Source organism: Mesocricetus auratus, unplaced genomic scaffold (genome assembly GCF_017639785.1).
Source record: "Mesocricetus auratus isolate SY011 unplaced genomic scaffold, BCM_Maur_2.0 Super-Scaffold_100022, whole genome shotgun sequence".
NCBI classification, from domain to species: domain Eukaryota; kingdom Metazoa; phylum Chordata; class Mammalia; order Rodentia; family Cricetidae; genus Mesocricetus; species Mesocricetus auratus.
Window position 1 is genome coordinate 32,370,233 of NW_024429203.1, and position 19,700 is coordinate 32,389,932.

Genomic DNA, 19,700 nt, shown 5'->3' on the forward strand with positions numbered 1-19,700 from the left:
ACAAAGGCTGTAGTGTCCTGCTCTTGGAGTTTAAGGTTTTGGAATGTGAGCCATAAGGAGTCTGTGGGGTACTATATGTAGTCAAGGGGCTTCTGGAGAGAGTCTGGATTGGGAAACATGTACATTGAAAAATTCTAGATTCCTTGGGCTTGGTACATGCTAACATCCAGAGTTGACTGACAAATTTACTGAGTGAGGCAGAAAGAATGCTAAAAGCTGTAGGAGGGGACAAAGTTGTGGAATGCTATCTTTCGGGCATGACTCGGCTCTTGCACTCTTGAACTCTTAGCGGGCATGATTAACTGCACAAGACCTGAACACGATTGGGCCTATCAACATTCCGTCATGGAAGTAGGAAGGGACTCCCGAGGCCCCGCTCTTCTCTGGGGATCTGTCGACAGTTAATGGTAGCTAGGGAAGGGAGAAATAGTTTCATCAGTGGTATAGCCACAGGGTACATATTCCTGTAATTACCCTAATTAAGCTCTTTCATATACACCCCCCCCCCACCACACACAAGCATGAAAGAAGAAGGTGACTGGTTAGGAGGAGGAAGGGGTTAAGAGAGGGTAGTGGGGATAACTATGATCAAATGTATTATGAAACCCAGTATTATGTGTGATTTATATATTAATAAGAAACTTTAAAAGAATTTACTGAGTAAGCAAAATAAAGTATACTTAAAAGCAGTGCATAGCTGTGTTTTGGTATTTTAAAGTGGAAGAGATATCAAGCTATGTACTTTAGACTTTTCTGGAAGAAAGAAGAGGGTGCAATAAAATGCTTTTTCTTTTACTTTTTTAGGTTCTCAACTTCATAGACTATCTGCAGACAGTAACGTAACAGAGAGTAAGAATAACGTACTCAGCCCATTTTCTGCCTTCGTACTCTGGGCACTCGGTGGGGAGGTGCCTGGGTTCCTGGAGGCCCTGCTCCCACAGCCTGTGGGCAGAAACTCTTGCAGGCAGAGCACATCCGGCCCTTTGAAGTTCACTTCAGGGGAGGCTCTATTTGAGAAGACTGTGACAGGATACAGTCCACAGTGGGATGCGTGTTGCTTCCTGACACCTCCCTCAGCCAGGTAGTGTTTTGTAAGATGTGGAGTCTGTCTGCTCAGAATTCTTTCACACGAGGCCCTTTTGGTAAAATGCAGTATGCACGTGGGGCCTGAGGTTGTTTTGAGGTCCTCTGTGGCTCCCCTTCTTTCTTAAACCTCTACCCACTCCAGCTTCTTTCTGTCTCTCCTTGCCCCCCACCCCCACTCCCTTATAGATGAGGTCATTAGGATTTGGAGCCAGATAAGTGCATTTCTGTAACTTTAAATCTCCACATTCAATTTGGAACCCTCTCTCTCAGGAGGCAGTTATACTTAACTGTTGGAGACAGTTTGCTTAATTGGGCTCTTGTAGATTACAGAAAGGAGCTGGCTGGAGGAATTCTGATCCATGGTTCTCATTGTCACTTATTTCACATTTACTCTTGCTTTCAAGTCCATGATGGGATGGGAACCACAGTCTGGCTTTGATTAACTTCTTAGGGCTTGATTGGATTTTCTGTGCTTTCTATTGTGAACACCCAACTTTGCTGGCTTCGCTTGAGGAAGGGGTGTGATGGGAAGAGAGAGGCCAGGGTGGGTTTCTTCCTAAAGGTAAGGTGAGGGTAGGGCTTTGAAGCTGTGTTGTTATAGAACCTGGGTGGAGAGAAGGAAGCTGTGGTGTAGACCCTAGTGGAGAGAAGATGCAGACTGGGAGGGAGGGGCCATCAGGAGTGAGGAGAATATGCAAATCTGGGGAGACTTTAACTGGTGGGATGGCCTCACTTGCTGGGGTTACTGAAGGAGGGGCAGTAAGACCTAAGGGGATCTGAGTTTCATCTGTTGCTAACATAGTTGATTTTGTCTAGGTCGGGCCTCCTCAGCCCCATCCAATGCAAACCACACCCAATCAGTGAGGTGAGCCTAAGAGGGAGAGGTGGCCACTCTCAGGTCTTGCTCGCTCATGCCTGCCTTGGCCTGTGGAGGTGAAATGTCTGGAAAAGAATCATACCTCCTGGGAGTCAGTTTCAATCCCGTGTTCATCTTGGTGAAAACTCCTCTCCACGGTCTAATGAGGATTGGCTAGTTCATGACATTATTGTCCTTCTCGAATGGTGCAGTTTCCTTCAGGTCCTTCTTTGGGGTTGTAACAGACCAAGCCACAGGGAGGAGTAACTTTTAGAAGAGGAATCTAGCAAACTAGTAAAGTGAGATGTGCTTATATCTTAACACCAGGGTCGCCTCCACCTTCACTACTTCAGACTCCATGACACAAGCAGTAAGTCACCACGGGACACTGAAGACACAGCAAAAGCTGGCCTCTTTCAGGAAGCCTCAGGGGCTGAGGGAGCTCTCTTAGCATATCTGTGACCCATTTGTACCATTACCAAAAACCAAAACAAACTAAAATCTCCAGATACGTGATTAGGAAACCTATGCAAGAATGTCTGTAGAGGCATTATTTATAAAAAACGAAAACAACACAACAAATGGAATTTACCCTAATATCCATCAACAAATGAAGTGTGATAGAGTCACATAGCAAAATCCTGTATGGTGGTGAAAAGGAAACAGCTAGAAGTAAAAGATTAAGAGGGAGACTTTTCTCAATGTTGAGCAAGATAGCAAGTTACAAGTTACTGCTAGCAATACTTACATGAATGTTAATTGAAATGTATGAGAATAATCGATAGCAAGTTCTCCAAAGAATTTACCCCTAGGAAAGGTCCAAAAATAATTGGGAGAACCAAGAGTGCTGGTGTTGCTAATATTTTCTTAAGGCCCCCGGATAGGCAATGCATATTGATTATACATTGGAAACTTGACTCTCCATATCTGTGTATTTTACCCTACAGAGTCAACCAATTTTGTTTAAAAATATTGAGAAAAAAATACCATCTGCACCGAACATGTGTAGATCTGGCATTAGACCCTGAGAAACACATGCTAGCAGTTACTCACATGGCACTGACATTGTATTAGGTGTTATAGATCTGGACATGATACAGCACATGGGCGGGTGTGCACCGGTTATATGAAAACATGACATCATTTTATGAAAGGTACTCAGCCTTCATTGAACTTGACATCTGTAGCAGGTCCTGGAACCAATGCCCTGAGAATACCTTTGTTACATGCTTGATGTCCTGTAGAGATTTTAGCAGTTGGGACCAGGGCATGTGTGGCTCAGTTGCTAGAGTACTTGCTTAGCATTCATGAAGTTCTATCCCCAAGAATATACGAAATGCTGCTTGCCTGTAATCTCCATCCTGGGGCGTAGATGCAGGAGGATTGGAAACACAAGGGCATCCTATATTATAGTACGTTTGAGGTCAGCCTGGGTTACATGAGCTCTTTCTCAGAGAAAAAAAAAAGAGAAAAAAATTAAAGAGATGGAAAACAAAACAAAACAAACACAAAAAAAGCAATCACAATTAAACAAGCTAAGAGGAAGAACATTTCTAGACTTATCTGGAGCCAGGCACAGAGGTCAGACAGTAGGTGGCCTTATGAGCCATTTTAAAGTTGGGTGCTCATGTGAGGGCAGAGGGGAGCCACTTACTGCTTTAGACAGGGAATAAACCCATTAGATCAGAACTCTTTTTTTTTTTTTTTTTTTTTTTTTTTTGGTTTTTCGAGACAGGGTTTCTCTGTGGCTTTGGAGGCTGTCCTGGAACTAGCTCTTGTAGACCAGGCTGGCCTCGAACTCACAGAGATCCGCCTACCTCTGCCTCCTGAGTGCTGGGATTAAAGGCGTGCACCACCAACGCCCGGCTTAGATCAGAACTCTTGCAGTGTGGAGACTGTGTCTGGGGATAGAGGGTACCTCAGGAGAGCAGTTAGAAAAGGGTTACTGCCTCCCACACCACAGAACCCCTTGCAGAAACACTGCACAACTGGGCCACATCCTCAGAACCTAACAGTCAGTATTTAAAAAAAATTCAGGGGTACTGTTGAGAGGGCTCAGTGGATAATGTTGCTTGCTGCCAAACTCGGTGCCTTGAATTCAGTTCCCAGAAGCCACATGGTAGAAGGAGAGGATAGATTCTGCAAGTTGTTCTCTGACCACCACAGGTGTTTGAGTGCGCATGCCCAACACAATAAATACATTAATAAAGTCTTTTAAAATTCTAACATATTCTTATAGTATGTCTGTGACTGCGTTTTTTTGTTTGTTTTATGTTTGAACCTTTTAGTGTGATATTTGATTATTTATTCTTGAGGTACTATGGATTACACCCAGGATTTGCTTGTTAGGTAAGCATTCTATCACTGGGATACCCAGCCCCAGCCCCAGCAGTCAGTATTTTAAAAGAAGCTCCCTGGTAATCCTAGTGTACAGCCAGGCTGGATGACTAACAACTTAGGTTGAGTCTCAGCTTCATTTAATAATGAATTTTACGTCAGTGATTTCTTTTAAGTTTAAGAAGTATTGATTAAAGCCAGGCTTGGTAGCGCTTGCCTTTCCCCTAGTAGTCAGGAAGCAAAGGCAGGCAGAACGCTGGGTTCAGAGGCCAGCCTGGTCTACAGAGTGAGTTCCAGGACGGCCAGGGCTACACAGTGAATCCCTTTCTCCCCACCTTGCCCCCAGAGTACTGATTTAGAGGGCATTTCAGGTAAACATTGCAGTGTGCTCAGGCCTGGTTCCTTCTAGATCCTTCCAAGAGCTATTTTCTGTGTCTCTTAAATTTCTTCCTTGTCAGTCTTGTTTTATTTTTTCTCTCTTCTGTTTGTCTTCCAAACAGGTTTAAGTTTTCTTGACTCTTTAAATAATATGTATCTTGTCCTCCATTGCTGCTTATTTCCCAAAGCCCCCTTCCCCATTTCTCTCCCTTTTATGTATTTAGACAGGGTCTCATTGTAGAGCTAAGCTGACCATAGAACTCACCATGTAGCTTAGGCTGCCTTTGAGCTTGTGGGTGATCCATCCTTCTGCCTCAGGCTCCTTCTATTTAAATATTTATTTCTTTATTTTGTGTGTGTGTGTGTGTGTGTGTGTGTGTGTGTGTGTGTGTGTGTGTGTGTGTAGATCAGAGTACAACTTTCAGGGTTGGTTCTCTCCTTCTACCTTGCGGGATCCTGGGAGTTGAACTCAAATCATCAGTCTTAGTAGCAAGCACCTTTACATGCTGAGCCATACTGTTTTCTTGGTACTTCCTCTCTTTCATTTCTAGTTTTTTTTTAACCTTTATCTAGTGTGTGTGTGTGTGTGTGTGTGTGTTGTGTGGTATGTATACTAGCATATGCATGATATACCCTATCCCACACCAGTAGTACATGAAGAGCTAAGTAAATAAAATGATCTTTAAATGGATGGCCAGTGAATAGAAGCGTAACTATCCTTGGAAATGGGGACAGGGTATGAGAAAAAAATAAAAGAGAATAAAAAAATAATCTTTCCAATTCTGTTAATTCAACTTTTTTGCTCATGAAGTGATCAGGAAGATGAATTCAAGAGGCCTGGGATATGTTTAAGTTGGTAGAATTCTTGCCTACCATGGATGCAGTCCTGGGTCCAACTTCTAGCATGTCATAAATTGGGTGTGGTTGTACTTGACTGTAACCCTAGGATGGTGGTGGCAGGAAGATCACGAGTTCAAAGTCATTCTCCACTCCATGGCAAGCACAAACCCAGCCTGGGTCACAAGAGACTGTGCGTCTGAATTATAAGAATAAATGGGCTCCCTGGGTAAAGTGCTGGCTGTTCAAGTGTAAATACCTGAGTTCAAATCCCCAGAACCTGTGTAAAGCTGGGCACAGTAGTGGACATCTGTAGTCCCAGTGATTCTGTGGTGAGATGGCAGCTGGAGACAGGAGAATCTTTGACGCTTGTAGGCCAGTTAGCTGAGAGTACACAGTATGAAACAGTCAAACAACCCTGACTCTCAAAGTTGGAACAGGAAGAGGGCTACCCAAGGTTGTCCTCTGACCTCCACACATGAAAGTGCAAACACACATATACATAGACACATCACACATACACACTGTGCACATACGCATGAAGAAATAAAGATGATTATTTAGAATAAATTACTAGAATAAAATTTAGAATAATTCATATTTCCAAAATAGCTCATACCGTGTTTATAGCAAAAAGTGTGTGCATGTGTGAGTTACAGGTTCTTGCAGGTTGATCTGAGTTCTCCCTTTATTATCTAGGGATATTTTGAAGACCATAGCTCTAGGCCAGATGCTGTCCTTGTGTATATGTGGCACAGCCATCACCAGCCAGTACTTGGCGGAAAAGTACAGAGTGAACACGCCCATGCTTCAGAGCTTTATCAGCTACTGCTTGCTGCTCCTGGTTTACACAGTGATGCTGGCGTTTCGGTCAGGTACGTCACATTCAGGAGTCATCTGTTCCGTAATTGATCTTTTTTTTTTAAACCTTATTCTACTTAAGTTAGTTACGTTACTTGATCTTAACCAAGATGCTAAGAAGCAATAGCCGTTCAGCTATGGTATGGATTTCATTTCTGTGACTAAATGTCTGACAAAGGTAACTTAAGGGAGAAAGGGTTTATTCCTGGTCACCATTCGAGGGGACAGGCCATCATGGTGGGTAGGCATGGAGCTTGGAGGTCTGTCTCTTAGGTAATTCTGGCTCTTGTCAGGCTAACAGTATTGACTGCCACAATTGTGATTCTCCCTACTTTCCTTCCTTCCTTTTTGTTGCTGCTTTTGAGACAGGGTCTCAGCTATGCAGCCCTGATTGGTTTGGAGCTTCCTCATGTAGACCAAGTTGGCTTTGAACTCACCCTCCTCTACCTGATGAGTTCTGGGATTAAAGGCTTTTACTGCCATGCCCAGATATTTCTTTATAGATTATTTTACCACAAAGCCTCCCCAACATATGTGCCAACTCTTTGTCTCTTGTTTATCCAGAGATGAGTAAACCCTAGTAGAATTGAGCTGTGTGTGGGTGGTCGGAAAGCATTTGTTAGTGGTGCCACAAAAGCTTTTCCTAAGCTTATCACTGGCTTCAGTGTCACTTGAGAGTGCATCTCTTTCTAAATAATGACCTGGCTGTGTTTTCTTCAAAGAAACCCATGCTAGGGGACTCCATAGCCAATTAGTTTTGTCAAAACATGGCATTTTTCCAAAGGAGTCTGTGGCTTGTCAGAAATGGCTCCAGTCATGCTCATAGATGGATATATTATTTATTATTGCTGTTTGAGGCAGGGTCTTATATATCCCAGGCTGGCCTTAAATTCCCCATGTAGCCAAGGATGACCTTGAACTGCTGGTCCCCTCATCTCCACCTCCTGATTACAGCACCATGCTGGGTGCCGGGGATGTCTACATGCTAAGCAAGCACTCTACCAATTGAACTTCATCCCCAGCCTTGGATATTGTGTGTGTTTCCACTTTTTTCCTCCAGCTCTCTTTCCGCTGTTCTTGCACAGTTGTGTAGCCTTCAGCTTCATACTAAACAAACCTGATGGTGGTGGCACTGATGTCTGGCCTCTGGATAGTTGACGTTAGGACAGGCCACACTTGAAATACACAGCAGACCCTTGCTTTGATTTTTCTGGTCTACAGAATGATATGTGTCGTGTCATGTGTAACGTGTACTCACCCAGCTTTCTTTCAACCAGGCAGTGATAACCTTTTAGAGATTTTGAGAAGAAAATGGTGGAAATACACTCTCCTGGGGCTTGCCGACGTGGAAGCCAATTATCTGATTGTCAGAGCATACCAGTACACGACTCTGACCAGTGTCCAGGTAAGAGGGAGTTGGGATGCTCTGGGTTTTGTACTTCCTAGAGGAGAAAATGTGCTTGGAAACCTGTGCGTTTGAAGAAGCCCTGAACGCAGGTGGATGATAGGTGTTTTTCTAGTACAGCATATGTTCTGCTGAGTCACATTTCCTGAAATTACTGCCAGTGGATACACATTGATGACTTCCCAGGCTGCTCACACTATAGCATATTAGAATAGTGCTGAGCAAAATAAGGGCAAATATTTAGCTGGCACTTGCTGTGGTGATGCTGACCGTTCTGTTGTGTGTTTGGCTCAAGCACAGACGTAAGTGTGGCTCTGTACTACAAAACTAGAGGTTTGCAAGCCAATCAGGATGTAGGAGCCACTGAAGGAGCCTGCTGGATGCACCAGCGAGAGGTGGCAACAGTGGTGGACTCTTGCCGCTCCTCATCTGCAGATGTAATTTAAAAATTACATATTACTACTAGTGTGTGTGGAGGTCTGGTGACAGCTCTGTGGAGTCAGTTCTTTCATGGGTTCTGGGGATTGAACTTGGGCCTCCAAGCCTGGCCAGCAAGTACCTTCACCCACTGGGTCATCTTACCAGCCTGTTATTATTGGGTTTATTCTTGTTGGGTTGAAGGGAAAAATGTTCCTTCATAGCAGTACTTACCAACCTTGTAGAGTTGAGAAAGACTCGAGTGCAGCTGTCTTAGTGTCAGCAGACGATGAGGGGTGTCACTTGCCCTGCCTTGCCTTGACTTACCAGCCAAGTGCTCTGTAATTGAAGGGGAAAGTGAGATGCACCACTGTCAGAGTTCAATGATTCTATAGCTCTTTTGTTTCTCAAGAAAGGGTCTTGCAACGTAGCCCCCGATAGCCTGGTACCCACTATGTACTGAACTCACAATCCTCCCATTGGAGCCACTTCTCCCCAAGTGCTAGGATTGCAGGTAGGAGTCACTGTGCCTGGTCTCTATAGCTTTAAGAAAAATTAAGACAGGGTCTTGTGTATTAGCTTGGTCTCATCTAAGGATGAGCCTGAACTTCTGGCCTTCTTGCCTCCGCCTCCCAGTGCTGTGGTTATAGGTACACACCACCACATTCTTTTCATGCAGCTCTAGCCAGGGATCGAACCCGAGCCTTTATGCATGCTAGGCGAGCATTCTACTCACTGAGCTGCACGACCCTGACCTCCTCTTACAAGTCTTTTAAATTTAAATCTTATTTCATGTGTTTTTAATGTGTGTGTGTGTGAATGTTTTGACTACATTTAGGGGTGTCTACTATGTAGATACCTAGTGCCTTCAGAAGAGGGTGTCAGATTCCCTGGAACTGGAATTACAGACAGTTGTGAGTCTCCCTGTGGATGCAGAGAAAAGAACAAGTACTCTTAACTGATGAGCCGTCTCTCCTGCACCCTATGAGCGTTTTGCCTGTGATAACTTTTATAGTGGGCTCTTCCAACTTCTTCTTCTTCTTCTTCTTCTTCTTCTTCTTCTTCTTCTTCTTCTTCTTCTTCTTCTTCTTCTTCTTCTTCTTCTTCTTCTTCTCCTCCTCCTCCTCCTCCTCCTCCTCCTCCTCCTCCTCCTCCTCCTCCTCCTCCTCCTCCTCCTCCTCCTCCTCCTCCTCCTCCTCCTTTCTCCTTTCTCCTTCTCCCTCTCCCTCCTCTCCTCCCTCTCCCTCTCCCTCTCCCTCTCCCTCTCCCTCTCCCTCTCCCTCTCCCTCTCCCTCTCCCTCTCCTTCTTCTTCTTAATAAGAAACACAGCTTAGATTGTGTTAAGCCATTATGGCTGGACTCTACTGGTGTCTTCCAGGACATTGCTTAGTGGTTTGTTGTTCAGGAAGGCTCACAGAAGCACATGGCTCAGGCCCAACACTGGAGGTATGCTGGCCTTCAGTGCCTTCAATTGCTATGAGAATAAGCAATAAACCCTTTAGCCAGGATCCCACAGACTGCTTGGGGCTTGTCCTGTCCATGACTTAACAAACATGGAGAGAACCAGGGACAAACTTCAAACCCCACAGAGTGGGCAATGAAGTAGAAGTTTCAGGGTCTATAATTAGCATACAGCATACATTTACACTTTATTCCTGAATATATTTTTTTTGGTTTTTCGAGACAGGGTTTCTCTGTATCATTTTGGAGGCTGCCCTGGAACTCACTCTGTAGACCAGGCTGGCCTCGAACTCACAGAGATCCGCCTGCCTTTGCCTCCCAAGTGCTGGGATTAAAGGCATGCGCCACCAACACCCGGCTTTATTCCTGAATATATTAATACTTCAAGAATTATCCTTCAGGGGTTGGAGAGATGGCTCAGTGGTTAAGAACACTTGCTGTCCTTGCAACTAGCTGGAGTTGTTTCCAGTATGCACATTAGGTGGCTCACAGTCACCTGCAACTCAGTTCCAGGAGACTCAACACCTTCCTACTACACACCCACCTACTCCCCACACACAAATTAAAACATTTTTTCAGTATATTTCATTTGAATTCACACACATACACACAGAGTCAAATTAAGAACTGAGTAAGTGAATTATCTGTTCTGTCTTCTCTTGCCATTGGATTTGCTATAGTTGAGTACCCTTAGTCCCCATTTGATCAGCTGGGCAGTATGAAGGGTATAGAAAGTTTCTTCTGGACTCAAGTGATAGAGGAACATATGCTAAAGATGAACAGGAACCCGTGCTGGGAGCAAGCGTGTATCTCACATGGTAGAACTGAACTCTGTATCAGGGAGATGGTGTCTGTTTGTTCCCTCATAGTAGCCTGTATTTGGTAGCACTTTGCTCAGTTACAATTAAATATAGGACTTGGTGATTTCTAATTTCATGTCTGTCCAGTTTTGTGTGTGTTCCTCAGGATGGGCTTTACATCTGTCTTGTTCTATTTGTATTCCCAGCTCCTTTTATTGTATACTCGTGTACACACACACACACACACACACACACACACACACACACACATGCGCGCGCGCGCGCCAGGCAAGGTCTCTTTTGGCTGAACAACCAAGCCTTCTTACAGAGCCTCAGACACTGGACATGCTTAATAAATACCCTGTTGACAGCGTAAAAGGATGTACTGGAAGGAGACTCTGTCTCCTGACTTAAGAATAAACACAGGGGAATGCAGAGGCTCCTGGACAAAATGAATAGACTCAGCCCTTGACTGCTTGTTTTGAGACAGGTCTCATGTATCCCAGGCTGGTCTAGGATTCACTACGTAGCCAACAATAACCCTGAACTCCAAATCCTCTTGCTTCTACCTCCAAAGCACGGGTTTTAGGTGGTACTAGAGAACAAACTCAGGGATTGGCGCCTGCTAGGCAAGCACTGTGCCAGCTGAGCTACATCCCCAGCCTGCCTTTTAACTGTATAATTTGGGACAACTAATCTCCCTTTACCCTTTGGGGTTTTGTGTGCGTATTTAAAGTAGGCTTGCAAATCCAATGTGAGAGTTACCGTGAGGATAGGATGAGTTAGCTCAGGTAAAGCTATGCATGCCATGCCAGCCTTGGTCCATGTTCCTACTCAACTGTGCTTCTTTGTTTCAAGCTGCCGAGATGTTTGAAGCTGCTTGCTTCCCTTCCCTGCAGCTCCTGGATTGCTTTGGGATTCCTGTGTTGATGGCTCTCTCCTGGTTTATTCTCCGTGCAAGATACAAAGTGATCCACTTCATTGCCGTGTTTGTCTGCCTGCTGGGTGTAGGGACCATGGTTGGTGCAGATATATTAGCAGGGAGAGAAGACAATTCAGGTGAGACTGTGCCACTTGCTCAGCCACGGAAGTGTATTTTCAGGTCAGTCTGGCAATGGTACACTGGCAGAAAGTGGGTGATGGGGGAACTGTTCTTCTGAGGGTGAGCAGGAGTCCATGGGATGGGGGAACTGTTCTGAGGGTGAGCAGGAGTCCATGGGATGGGGGAACTGTTCTGAGGGTGAGCAGGAGTCCATGGGATGGGGGAACTGTTCTGAGGGTGAGCAGGAGTCCATGGATGGGGGAACTGTTCTTTTGAGGGTGAGCAGGAGTCCATGGGATGGGGGAACTCTTCTGAGGGTGAGCAGGAGTCCATGCTGTGAGCGAGTGTGCACACACTTGCTGGGCTGGCTCCCCCTCGGTGGGCGGTGCTGACGTGCTTTCTCAGAGCACCCTGCACGTCCTGTAGCACATTGCTCACTTGCTGCTGAATATTTGGTTTGGTGATTATTCTTCCCATTTAACTGCACTTTCCCATTTAAGCATGCTTAACATTTTATTTTAAATACATTTGTAGAAATCATCTTTTGCTTCCAACATTTTGGATTAGTTACTATAAAACCCTATATTCTTGATTTCCCTTTTTATGTCATTCTTTCTGTTTTTTTTCTCGTTTCTTCTCTCTTTCACTATCTCTTTCCTTCCCTTCTCCTTCCTTCTTTTCCATTCTCCCCTCGACTCTACCCTGTTTCCCTCTCTCTACCTTCATTTTTTTTCTCAGAAGGAGGACTTGAACTCAAAATCCTCCTTCAGCCCCCGATTGCTGTGGGACAACAATCTCACCACCACACTCAGCATTGCTTTGTTTTGTTTGTTTTTTTCTTTTATAAAAGAAGATCTGAATGCTTTGGTATATTTCAATAGACAGTATCAATGCTAAGCCAGGTCTGAAGTTATCCAGTCTCCAAGGTAACTTCAGTGTCTCCTTGAATCAAGATAAAGTCCCTTTCTTTGCCAAGAATTCTTTCCTATAGTTCTAAACAAATCACTTCAATAGCGTTCATGAATCTGTCATGCTTTTAAATGGCTTTCTGTCATGGTGGTATACAGTACCATCCTCCAGTCTGTCAGTCTCCCAGGGAGTCAGGATGTGAAAATCATAGTAGTAATGTCCCAGACAGTAAGGACAGGAGCCTTTAAACGTAGAGAAACTAGGATTAAATAAAGTTTTATTCAAATGAACAGAGTTTGGTAACTCCTGGCTTACCTGATGACACTGCATTCCTTTTTGTGTCTCACTGCCCTGTAGGGAGCGATGTTCTGATCGGTGACATCTTGGTCCTGCTTGGGGCTTCCCTGTATGCTGTGTCTAATGTGTGTGAGGAATACATCGTGAAGAAACTGAGCAGACAGGAGTTTTTAGGAATGGTGGGCCTGTTTGGAACAATTATCAGTGGCGTACAGCTGTAAGAGTTCAAAGTTTTCATTAAAACAAAATGGACAAATATGGGGGCAGGGGGATGAATTATAACAAAGTATAGTGACATATATGTCAAAACAAAGGGCCAACAAAATGCCTCAGTAGGTAAGGATGCCTGCTGCCAAGCCTGAGGGCCTGAGTTCAGTCCCTGGGACACACATGGTAGAGGGAAGAAACTCCTGCAAGTTATCCTCACATCTCCACTGTACACTGTGACATGTGTGTGCACACTCACACACACACACACACACACACACACACACACACACACACACACACCACAATGAAGAAACAAAATAGAATAGAAACTAGAAGAGCAAAATGAAACCCATTAACGTGCACACTTAAACTAGAAAGCAGGGGCTAGAGAAATGGCTCAGCAGTTAAGAACTCTTGCCGTTTTGCCAGAGGACCCCGGATGGCGGGTTCTCAGCACCAACATCATGGCTCATAGCCACTGTAACCCCAGTTCCAGGGAACCTGACTCCCTCTTCTGATCTCTAGGGGCACCAGAAAACACATGGCATATACAGACGTACATGCAGGCTGAACACTCATACACATAAAACAAAATAGCTAAAAATGATTTTAATGAGAAAATATTTGATAGATGATTCCTTTCTCTAACTACTAATATTTGTTTAACCCCAAATCATATTTGAAATCAGTAACTTGATAAAAATCTAATAAAGGATTCTATTCTTTTTTATCATTAAATTTGTTTGTTTTTTAAGACAAGGTCTTATACTGTAGCTTAGGCTAGTCACTATGTTGCGCAGGTTCATGGCAATTCTTCTGCCTCAGCCTCCTGAATTCTGGGATTACAAGTATGAGCCACATGCCTGTCTAGAGATTTGTATATTCTAAGAAAAAAAAACTCAGCATAACTCTTTACCTTAGCTGAATTACAGCAGCTAAACTTTCCATAAAATAAGAAAAATTAATATGTGGATCTTTACATAGCCTCTTGTTTTGATCTTAGACTGATTGTGGAATATAAGGACATTGCCAAGATTCACTGGGACTGGAAAATTGGTATGTAATTAAATGATGACTTTTGAAATCAGTATCTTGTCCTTTAGTTGACAAAAATACACACCAAAAATTTTAATCACACCAGTGATGGTGGCTTGCTCTGAAAGTTGGTAGGTAAGCCTCTAGGGTTCATTCTTAATCTTTGTAAGAAATAGCTTTTCTTTCCTGGGAATTCTGAATAGAACCGAGGCTGACCTTTGTCACATTAGCTATCAAGCAATACATTTATGTCTTAGGTCCTTGAACTTGTAAAGTTTATCATGGGCTGCAAGTAATATGTGACACATTAACCTCAAGCAATGGGTGGAGGTAATCATCTGCTACCTCCTGCTGCTCTGCTCTTCTCATATTTGTGGGAGTAAAGCAGAAGGTGTTAGGATAGTTAGGAAAGACAGGAACCTTGAGGATGAGCAGGAAGTAGTTAAATAGTAAGTAAATGTTGTTGAAGATTGTATGCCATGCTTAGATAATGCAGGGAAATTAAATATCTTAGAAATCCCCCAAAGTGCATGTATGTTATGTGTGTGTATGACTGTGTGTGTGAGAGTGTATGTGAGATTGTGTGTGTATGTGCGTGCATGTGTGTTCAGCATAGGATGTGGTTTAAAATTGCTTACAAAACAGACATTGCTACTGTAGTCATCTGCGTGGTCAGCACTGTCCTAAAGTGGAGAATGCTATTGTTCTGTCTTGGAACTTGTAATTCAACAGGCTGAATAAAATATAGTGGATCTAATGTCTGTCTTTGATGTCCCAAATATACTTTATTTTGAATCCAGTCATACACATCACATTCAACCAACCAGATAAAAGCAAACAAGGCGAGCGAGGGATTTCTTCTTGATGTGTGATGTTGACCTGGCTTTTGTTGACCTTTTATATTGCAGCCATCTTTTTGTCTTGGGAGGGTGGGTGATGCAGGGTGATACGGGCTGTTGACTCGGGCACTCCAGAAGGAGGATTTTGTGGCCTTGATCACCTGACTCCCTGTTGGATCTTCACAACTTGTTATTTTATGGTTATTATATTTCAGAGAGCTTTGTAGTTTTTTTTTTTGTTTTTGTTTTTTATAATGCTGACTGTTAGAGAGTAGCCTTTTGGGGAGTTTGACAAAGGATCAGGGAGTTTTGTGTAGCGTTCAGACCCTGGGCACGTTCCTTCTGCTGTCTCTTCATAACATGAGCTATTCTATTTCTTCACAGCGCTGCTATTTGTGGCATTTGCCCTCTGCATGTTTTGCCTATACAGCTTCATGCCGCTGGTGATTAAGGTCACCAGTGCCACGTCAGTCAACCTGGGCATCCTGACAGCTGACCTCTACAGCCTTTTCTTTGGCCTTTTTCTGTTTGGGTATAAGGTAAGAAAATGGATTGTGTTCAAAGAAGAAATAATTATGGACTCAAAACAAGTTTCCTTATTTATTTGAGATAGAGTCTCAGGTGTCTTGGACTAGCCTGAGATTCACTGTGTAGCTGGGGATGACCTTCAGCTTCTATTTCATTACACGGGGTGTGTACATTGCTGGGCTCGGGACCCAGGACTTCGTGTATACTGGGCAAGCACTCTCCTACCTGAGATACACCCCAGCTCTACACAAGTTTGTTTAAGATTCTGGATCCCAACATGGAACTTTCTTGTAGTCTTAGCAGTAATTTCATTGGACAAGCTTTGCTCCCTTGGCTACTGTGTACAACTTAGAACTTGGTCTGAAGAAGAATTGCCTTTCTAAGGCTTTTCAAAGTGATGAAATGCAGCAGGGTTCATCTTTGATGTATGGCTCAGAACACTGGCTGTAGGAAATGCTAACACATGTTCCAGGGGTTGCCGTTGACCTTGAAAAACAATCCAGCTTAGGCTGGATGCTCCAGATCCCCAGCCCATCGGAGAGTCTCTGTGCACTCTGTCTGCATAAACACAAGTTCTGAAGCAGCTAGTGGAAAGGCAGGAGAGATGGACGTATTTCCACGCATGTGTGGCGGAATGGTTCCATGTTTGGTGGTAATGTTTTTCTTTGTTTTGAGACAAGGTTTCATGTAGCCTGCCTAGGCTAGCCTTGGAGCTCTCTGTAGAAGAGTCTGACCTTGAACTCAGGATCCTCTTGCCTCCATGTTCTGGGTGGTAGGATTACAGACATGCACTACCACACCTGGCTTCCTTCCAGATATCCAAACGGGAACCCTTGGAGATGATTTATTCTCCTCCCAGGAACTAGCAGCCACGAACCCTTAATGCTTGTCTGAATTACTGATACATAAAGCTCACTGAGTTCTCAAATGTCTGTTAATCAAGTGTCAACCTTTCTTACCCTGAATAGTGAGTGATATGGGAGGGACAGGAGCCAGCTGTTGTCTTTGAATACTTGGCTGGTGAAGGAATTTCTCAGTTAACACTGGTGAAGTGTTTATAGATTATTGATAGCATCACATAAAAATGTTAAAGTGAATCGGAGAAGTAGTTTTTATGATAGGCCCAGTTTTGTTTTGTTTTTTACTTTTTGAGAATATAATCACAACATTTCTCTCTTCCCTTTCCTTCCTTCAAGCTCTCCCATATAACTTTCCCCAAACCCATAGCCTCTTATTTCATTGTTATTGTGTGTATATACTCATATTCCTATGAGAACTATTAAGGGCAGCTGTATTTCTCCTAAGGAAGGGCATTGCTCTCTGGTGCTGAGTCTGCACATGGCCCCCTGGGGGACAAGGGTGCTCTGTAAGGGGATTCTACCCTAGGGGAGTGGCTGTCTGTGACCTCCCTCACCAGTTTGGTTTTTTTCTCTATATTAAAAAAAACATTACTACATCTCATTTACTTGTGTGTGTGCACACATGTGACATGGCATACCTGAAGATGTCAGGAAATAACTGGGAGTGAGTTCTCTCTCTCCATCATGTGGGCCTCAGGGGTTGAACTCAGGCTGCTAGGACCTGGGGTTGCAGGTACCTTTACCTGCTGAGCCTTCTCCTGGCCTCACCTTTCCTGCCTTTTAACCAACCATACTGTTGTTAGTAATTTAACTTTTAATTTTCTACCCTAAGCAAAATAATGTCCAGGAGGATATAAAGGTAAAAGAATGAAATCTTACAGTTCAAGGTACACTTGTCACAGCCCATTATATTGTGAATCATAACAAATACTTTATTTTGTGAACCCTGATTATTTCAGCCCAAGATCTTAAGCGCTTTCTGGTCAATTGCTCCTGACATTAACACGAAGGAGTGTTTTTATGTGTCCTGTTAGTGGGCAGATGACAGCAAACATGGGAGAATGCCATTGCGCGACCACCATGTCCCTGCATGTCTAGCAGCTCACTTTGATATTAGACTTTGTTGTTTTCGGTCAGAGGTCATTTGAAGACTCAGAGAGCAAAGGGCAGCTTCAGAGTTTTAGATACAGTTCGTGTGTGTGTGTGTGTGTGTGTGTGTCTGTGTGTGTCTGTGTGTGTCTGTGTGTGTGTGTGTGTGTGTGTGTGTAGGCCAGAAGAGGACACATGCTAGGTGCCTTATTTCCTCGAGACAGGGTCTCTCCTTTGACAACTTTCCAGAAAGAGACTGTGGTGGTGGATCTCAAAGAACAGTGGCAGCAGGGCCGCAGCACCATGCTGTGTGAGGGGATGCAACTGTCTGTTTTCTCTCTCAGTTTTCAGGGCTCTACATCCTGTCTTTCACAGTCATCATGGTGGGCTTCATCTTGTACTGTTCCACCCCAACACGCACAGCGGAGCCGGCAGAAAGCAGTGTGCCCCCCGTCACTAGCATCGGGATCGACAACCTGGGACTGAAGCTTGAGGAGAGCGGGCTCTCAGAGACCCACTCTGCGGCCTTGTAGTTGGACAAGCCACAGATTCCCATGTGTCACCAGAGGAGAGCAGAGCCTGCCACTGCCAAGGATGCCCCTGAGGACATCAGCCTCAGAGTGAACATCCTCTGCGTCGGATTGCATCTGTGGTTAGATTTTAGAAAGGGCCACTGAGCAATGGTTCCAAACTAGAAGTAACAAAATAGAGCAGACCCAAGGGTAGTGTTTCTGTGTGTTGAGTGCCAGTACCTGTCTGTGTCAGACAGACATGTGCAGGCCCCTTGCTGGGGTCTCAGGGACACATGTAGAAAGGGAAGGAAGGAATGGCTGTTCAGGTAGTTAGAGTTGAGAGTCTGGGATGGTTGTGCAGGAAGATTCCTCTGTTGGAAGCTTCAGGATTTTGTTCTCCAGGAGCAGTCACTGCCCATGGGCCTTCTGGAATGTAGACACCCTTGACGCCTGGTCCCTGATGGCATGTGGTGGGGAAGGTGGCTGGGGCAGCATTTGAGAACTCCCAATATTAAATGGGACTACATTGAAAGCAGCTAACAAGTTCAAGAATCCAGGAATCCTCTCCCGATTGTGTTCTTTTATCTTTTATAACAAATCTCTCCTCCATTCTCGCTTGCTCCTCAACAGTCACATTTGCTCCTATGTTCCGAGTTCCAGAGCAAACCACTCCCAAAACCTGTTACTCTGGTCATCCCTCACCTTCAGCCCCACAGAGTTCCGAGTTCTCCAAGTAAATCCACTCTTGTCACATCCCAGATGCCCAGGAATATTCCTGTTGACCTCATCTCACTCAGCCACCGTTTAGAAAATTAACCTGTGTTGCAAGTTCCCACTGGAAGATGAGAACTTGGTTTCTGTCCCTGGCTGAAAAATGTAGTATCATTAAAACAAAAATGCCACATTAATCATTTTCCAGGATGAATGTGTGCTGGAGTCCTGGAATCCTGACTGTAAGAGGACAGTGTCTTCCTTCTTCCCACAGGTTTACAATGCTCCAAGGTTTCTGACAGTTCCTCAGTACAGTGTCAGCATGTAGCCTCAGCATAATGTGAGTCACCAGAATGCCACCTTCAGAAAACCATGTAAATTTTTTTTGTATAAGTATAATAAAGAAATTTGGGGTAAGTGTTCATATTATTAAAAGACTTTAAACTCATGGAAATAGAATCACATTGTGTATATTTGTTTGCGATTAACCTGTTTTGGAACTTTATCTTGTTTTTAGCTTTGTGTGTGTCTGTATATGATGTGTGTGTGTGTATGCACTCACATATGTGTGGGTGTGGGCATGCCTGTGTCACAGCTCTCAGATAGAAGAGGATAGCCTCAGGTGTCAGTTCTTGCTGTCTGCCTGTTTGTTCCCTGACGCATATACCAGGCTAGCTGACACACAAGCTTTTGAACGGTCTTCAGTCTCCTCCCAGCTCACCATAGGAACACAGGGATTGCAGCATCTCATTTTGATGCCTGACTTTACATGGGTTCTGGGGATTCGAACTCATCTCCTCACACCCATGTAGCAAGTGCCTTGTCCGTTGAGCCATCTTGGAAGCTCTTGTTCTTGTAAAACTGTCTTACTTTGTGGCCCAGGCTGACTTTGAACTCCTGATCCTCCTGCCTCAGTGCTGGGATGGCAGCGTGCAGATTCATGCTGACTTTCCATTGTAGATATTACACAGCCTGGTACATTCATGTTTTCTTTGTATGCAACTTTTCAGAGCCAGATGTCCTGTGAGGCTTGGCTTGGGGGCTGCGCTGGGACTGAGTGGGCAGGAGTTCTTTGCAACAGTCAGTGGTTTGTAGATGTTTGTTTGTTTCGAGACAAGGTTTCTCTGTAACCTGGCCATCCTGGACCAGACTGGTAGTACACTCAGAGATTCGCCACCACCGTCTGGCTACAGTTTTATACTTTTGAATGACCACAGTGAGTGTTAAATG

At 44.3% G+C, this 19,700-nt stretch overlaps 1 protein-coding gene across 2 annotated transcripts in view; it reads left to right on the top strand.

Moving 5' to 3' along the window:
• The window catches only part of Slc35f2 (solute carrier family 35 member F2), a 136,096-nt gene extending 117,178 nt beyond the window's left edge, over positions 1–18,918 (top strand). For both annotated transcript variants that reach the window (XM_040730229.1, XM_005069303.4), the window contains 7 exons: positions 6,194–6,369; positions 7,633–7,760; positions 11,338–11,497; positions 12,747–12,903; positions 13,900–13,952; positions 15,155–15,309; positions 17,592–18,918. In XM_040730229.1, coding sequence (XP_040586163.1) covers positions 6,225–6,369; positions 7,633–7,760; positions 11,338–11,497; positions 12,747–12,903; positions 13,900–13,952; positions 15,155–15,309; positions 17,592–17,780 — 987 coding nt within the window. In that variant the 5' untranslated portion in view covers positions 6,194–6,224 and the 3' untranslated portion in view covers positions 17,781–18,918. The remainder of the gene's footprint in view (positions 1–6,193; positions 6,370–7,632; positions 7,761–11,337; positions 11,498–12,746; positions 12,904–13,899; positions 13,953–15,154; positions 15,310–17,591) is intronic.
• Positions 18,919–19,700: the final 782 nt, after the last annotated feature.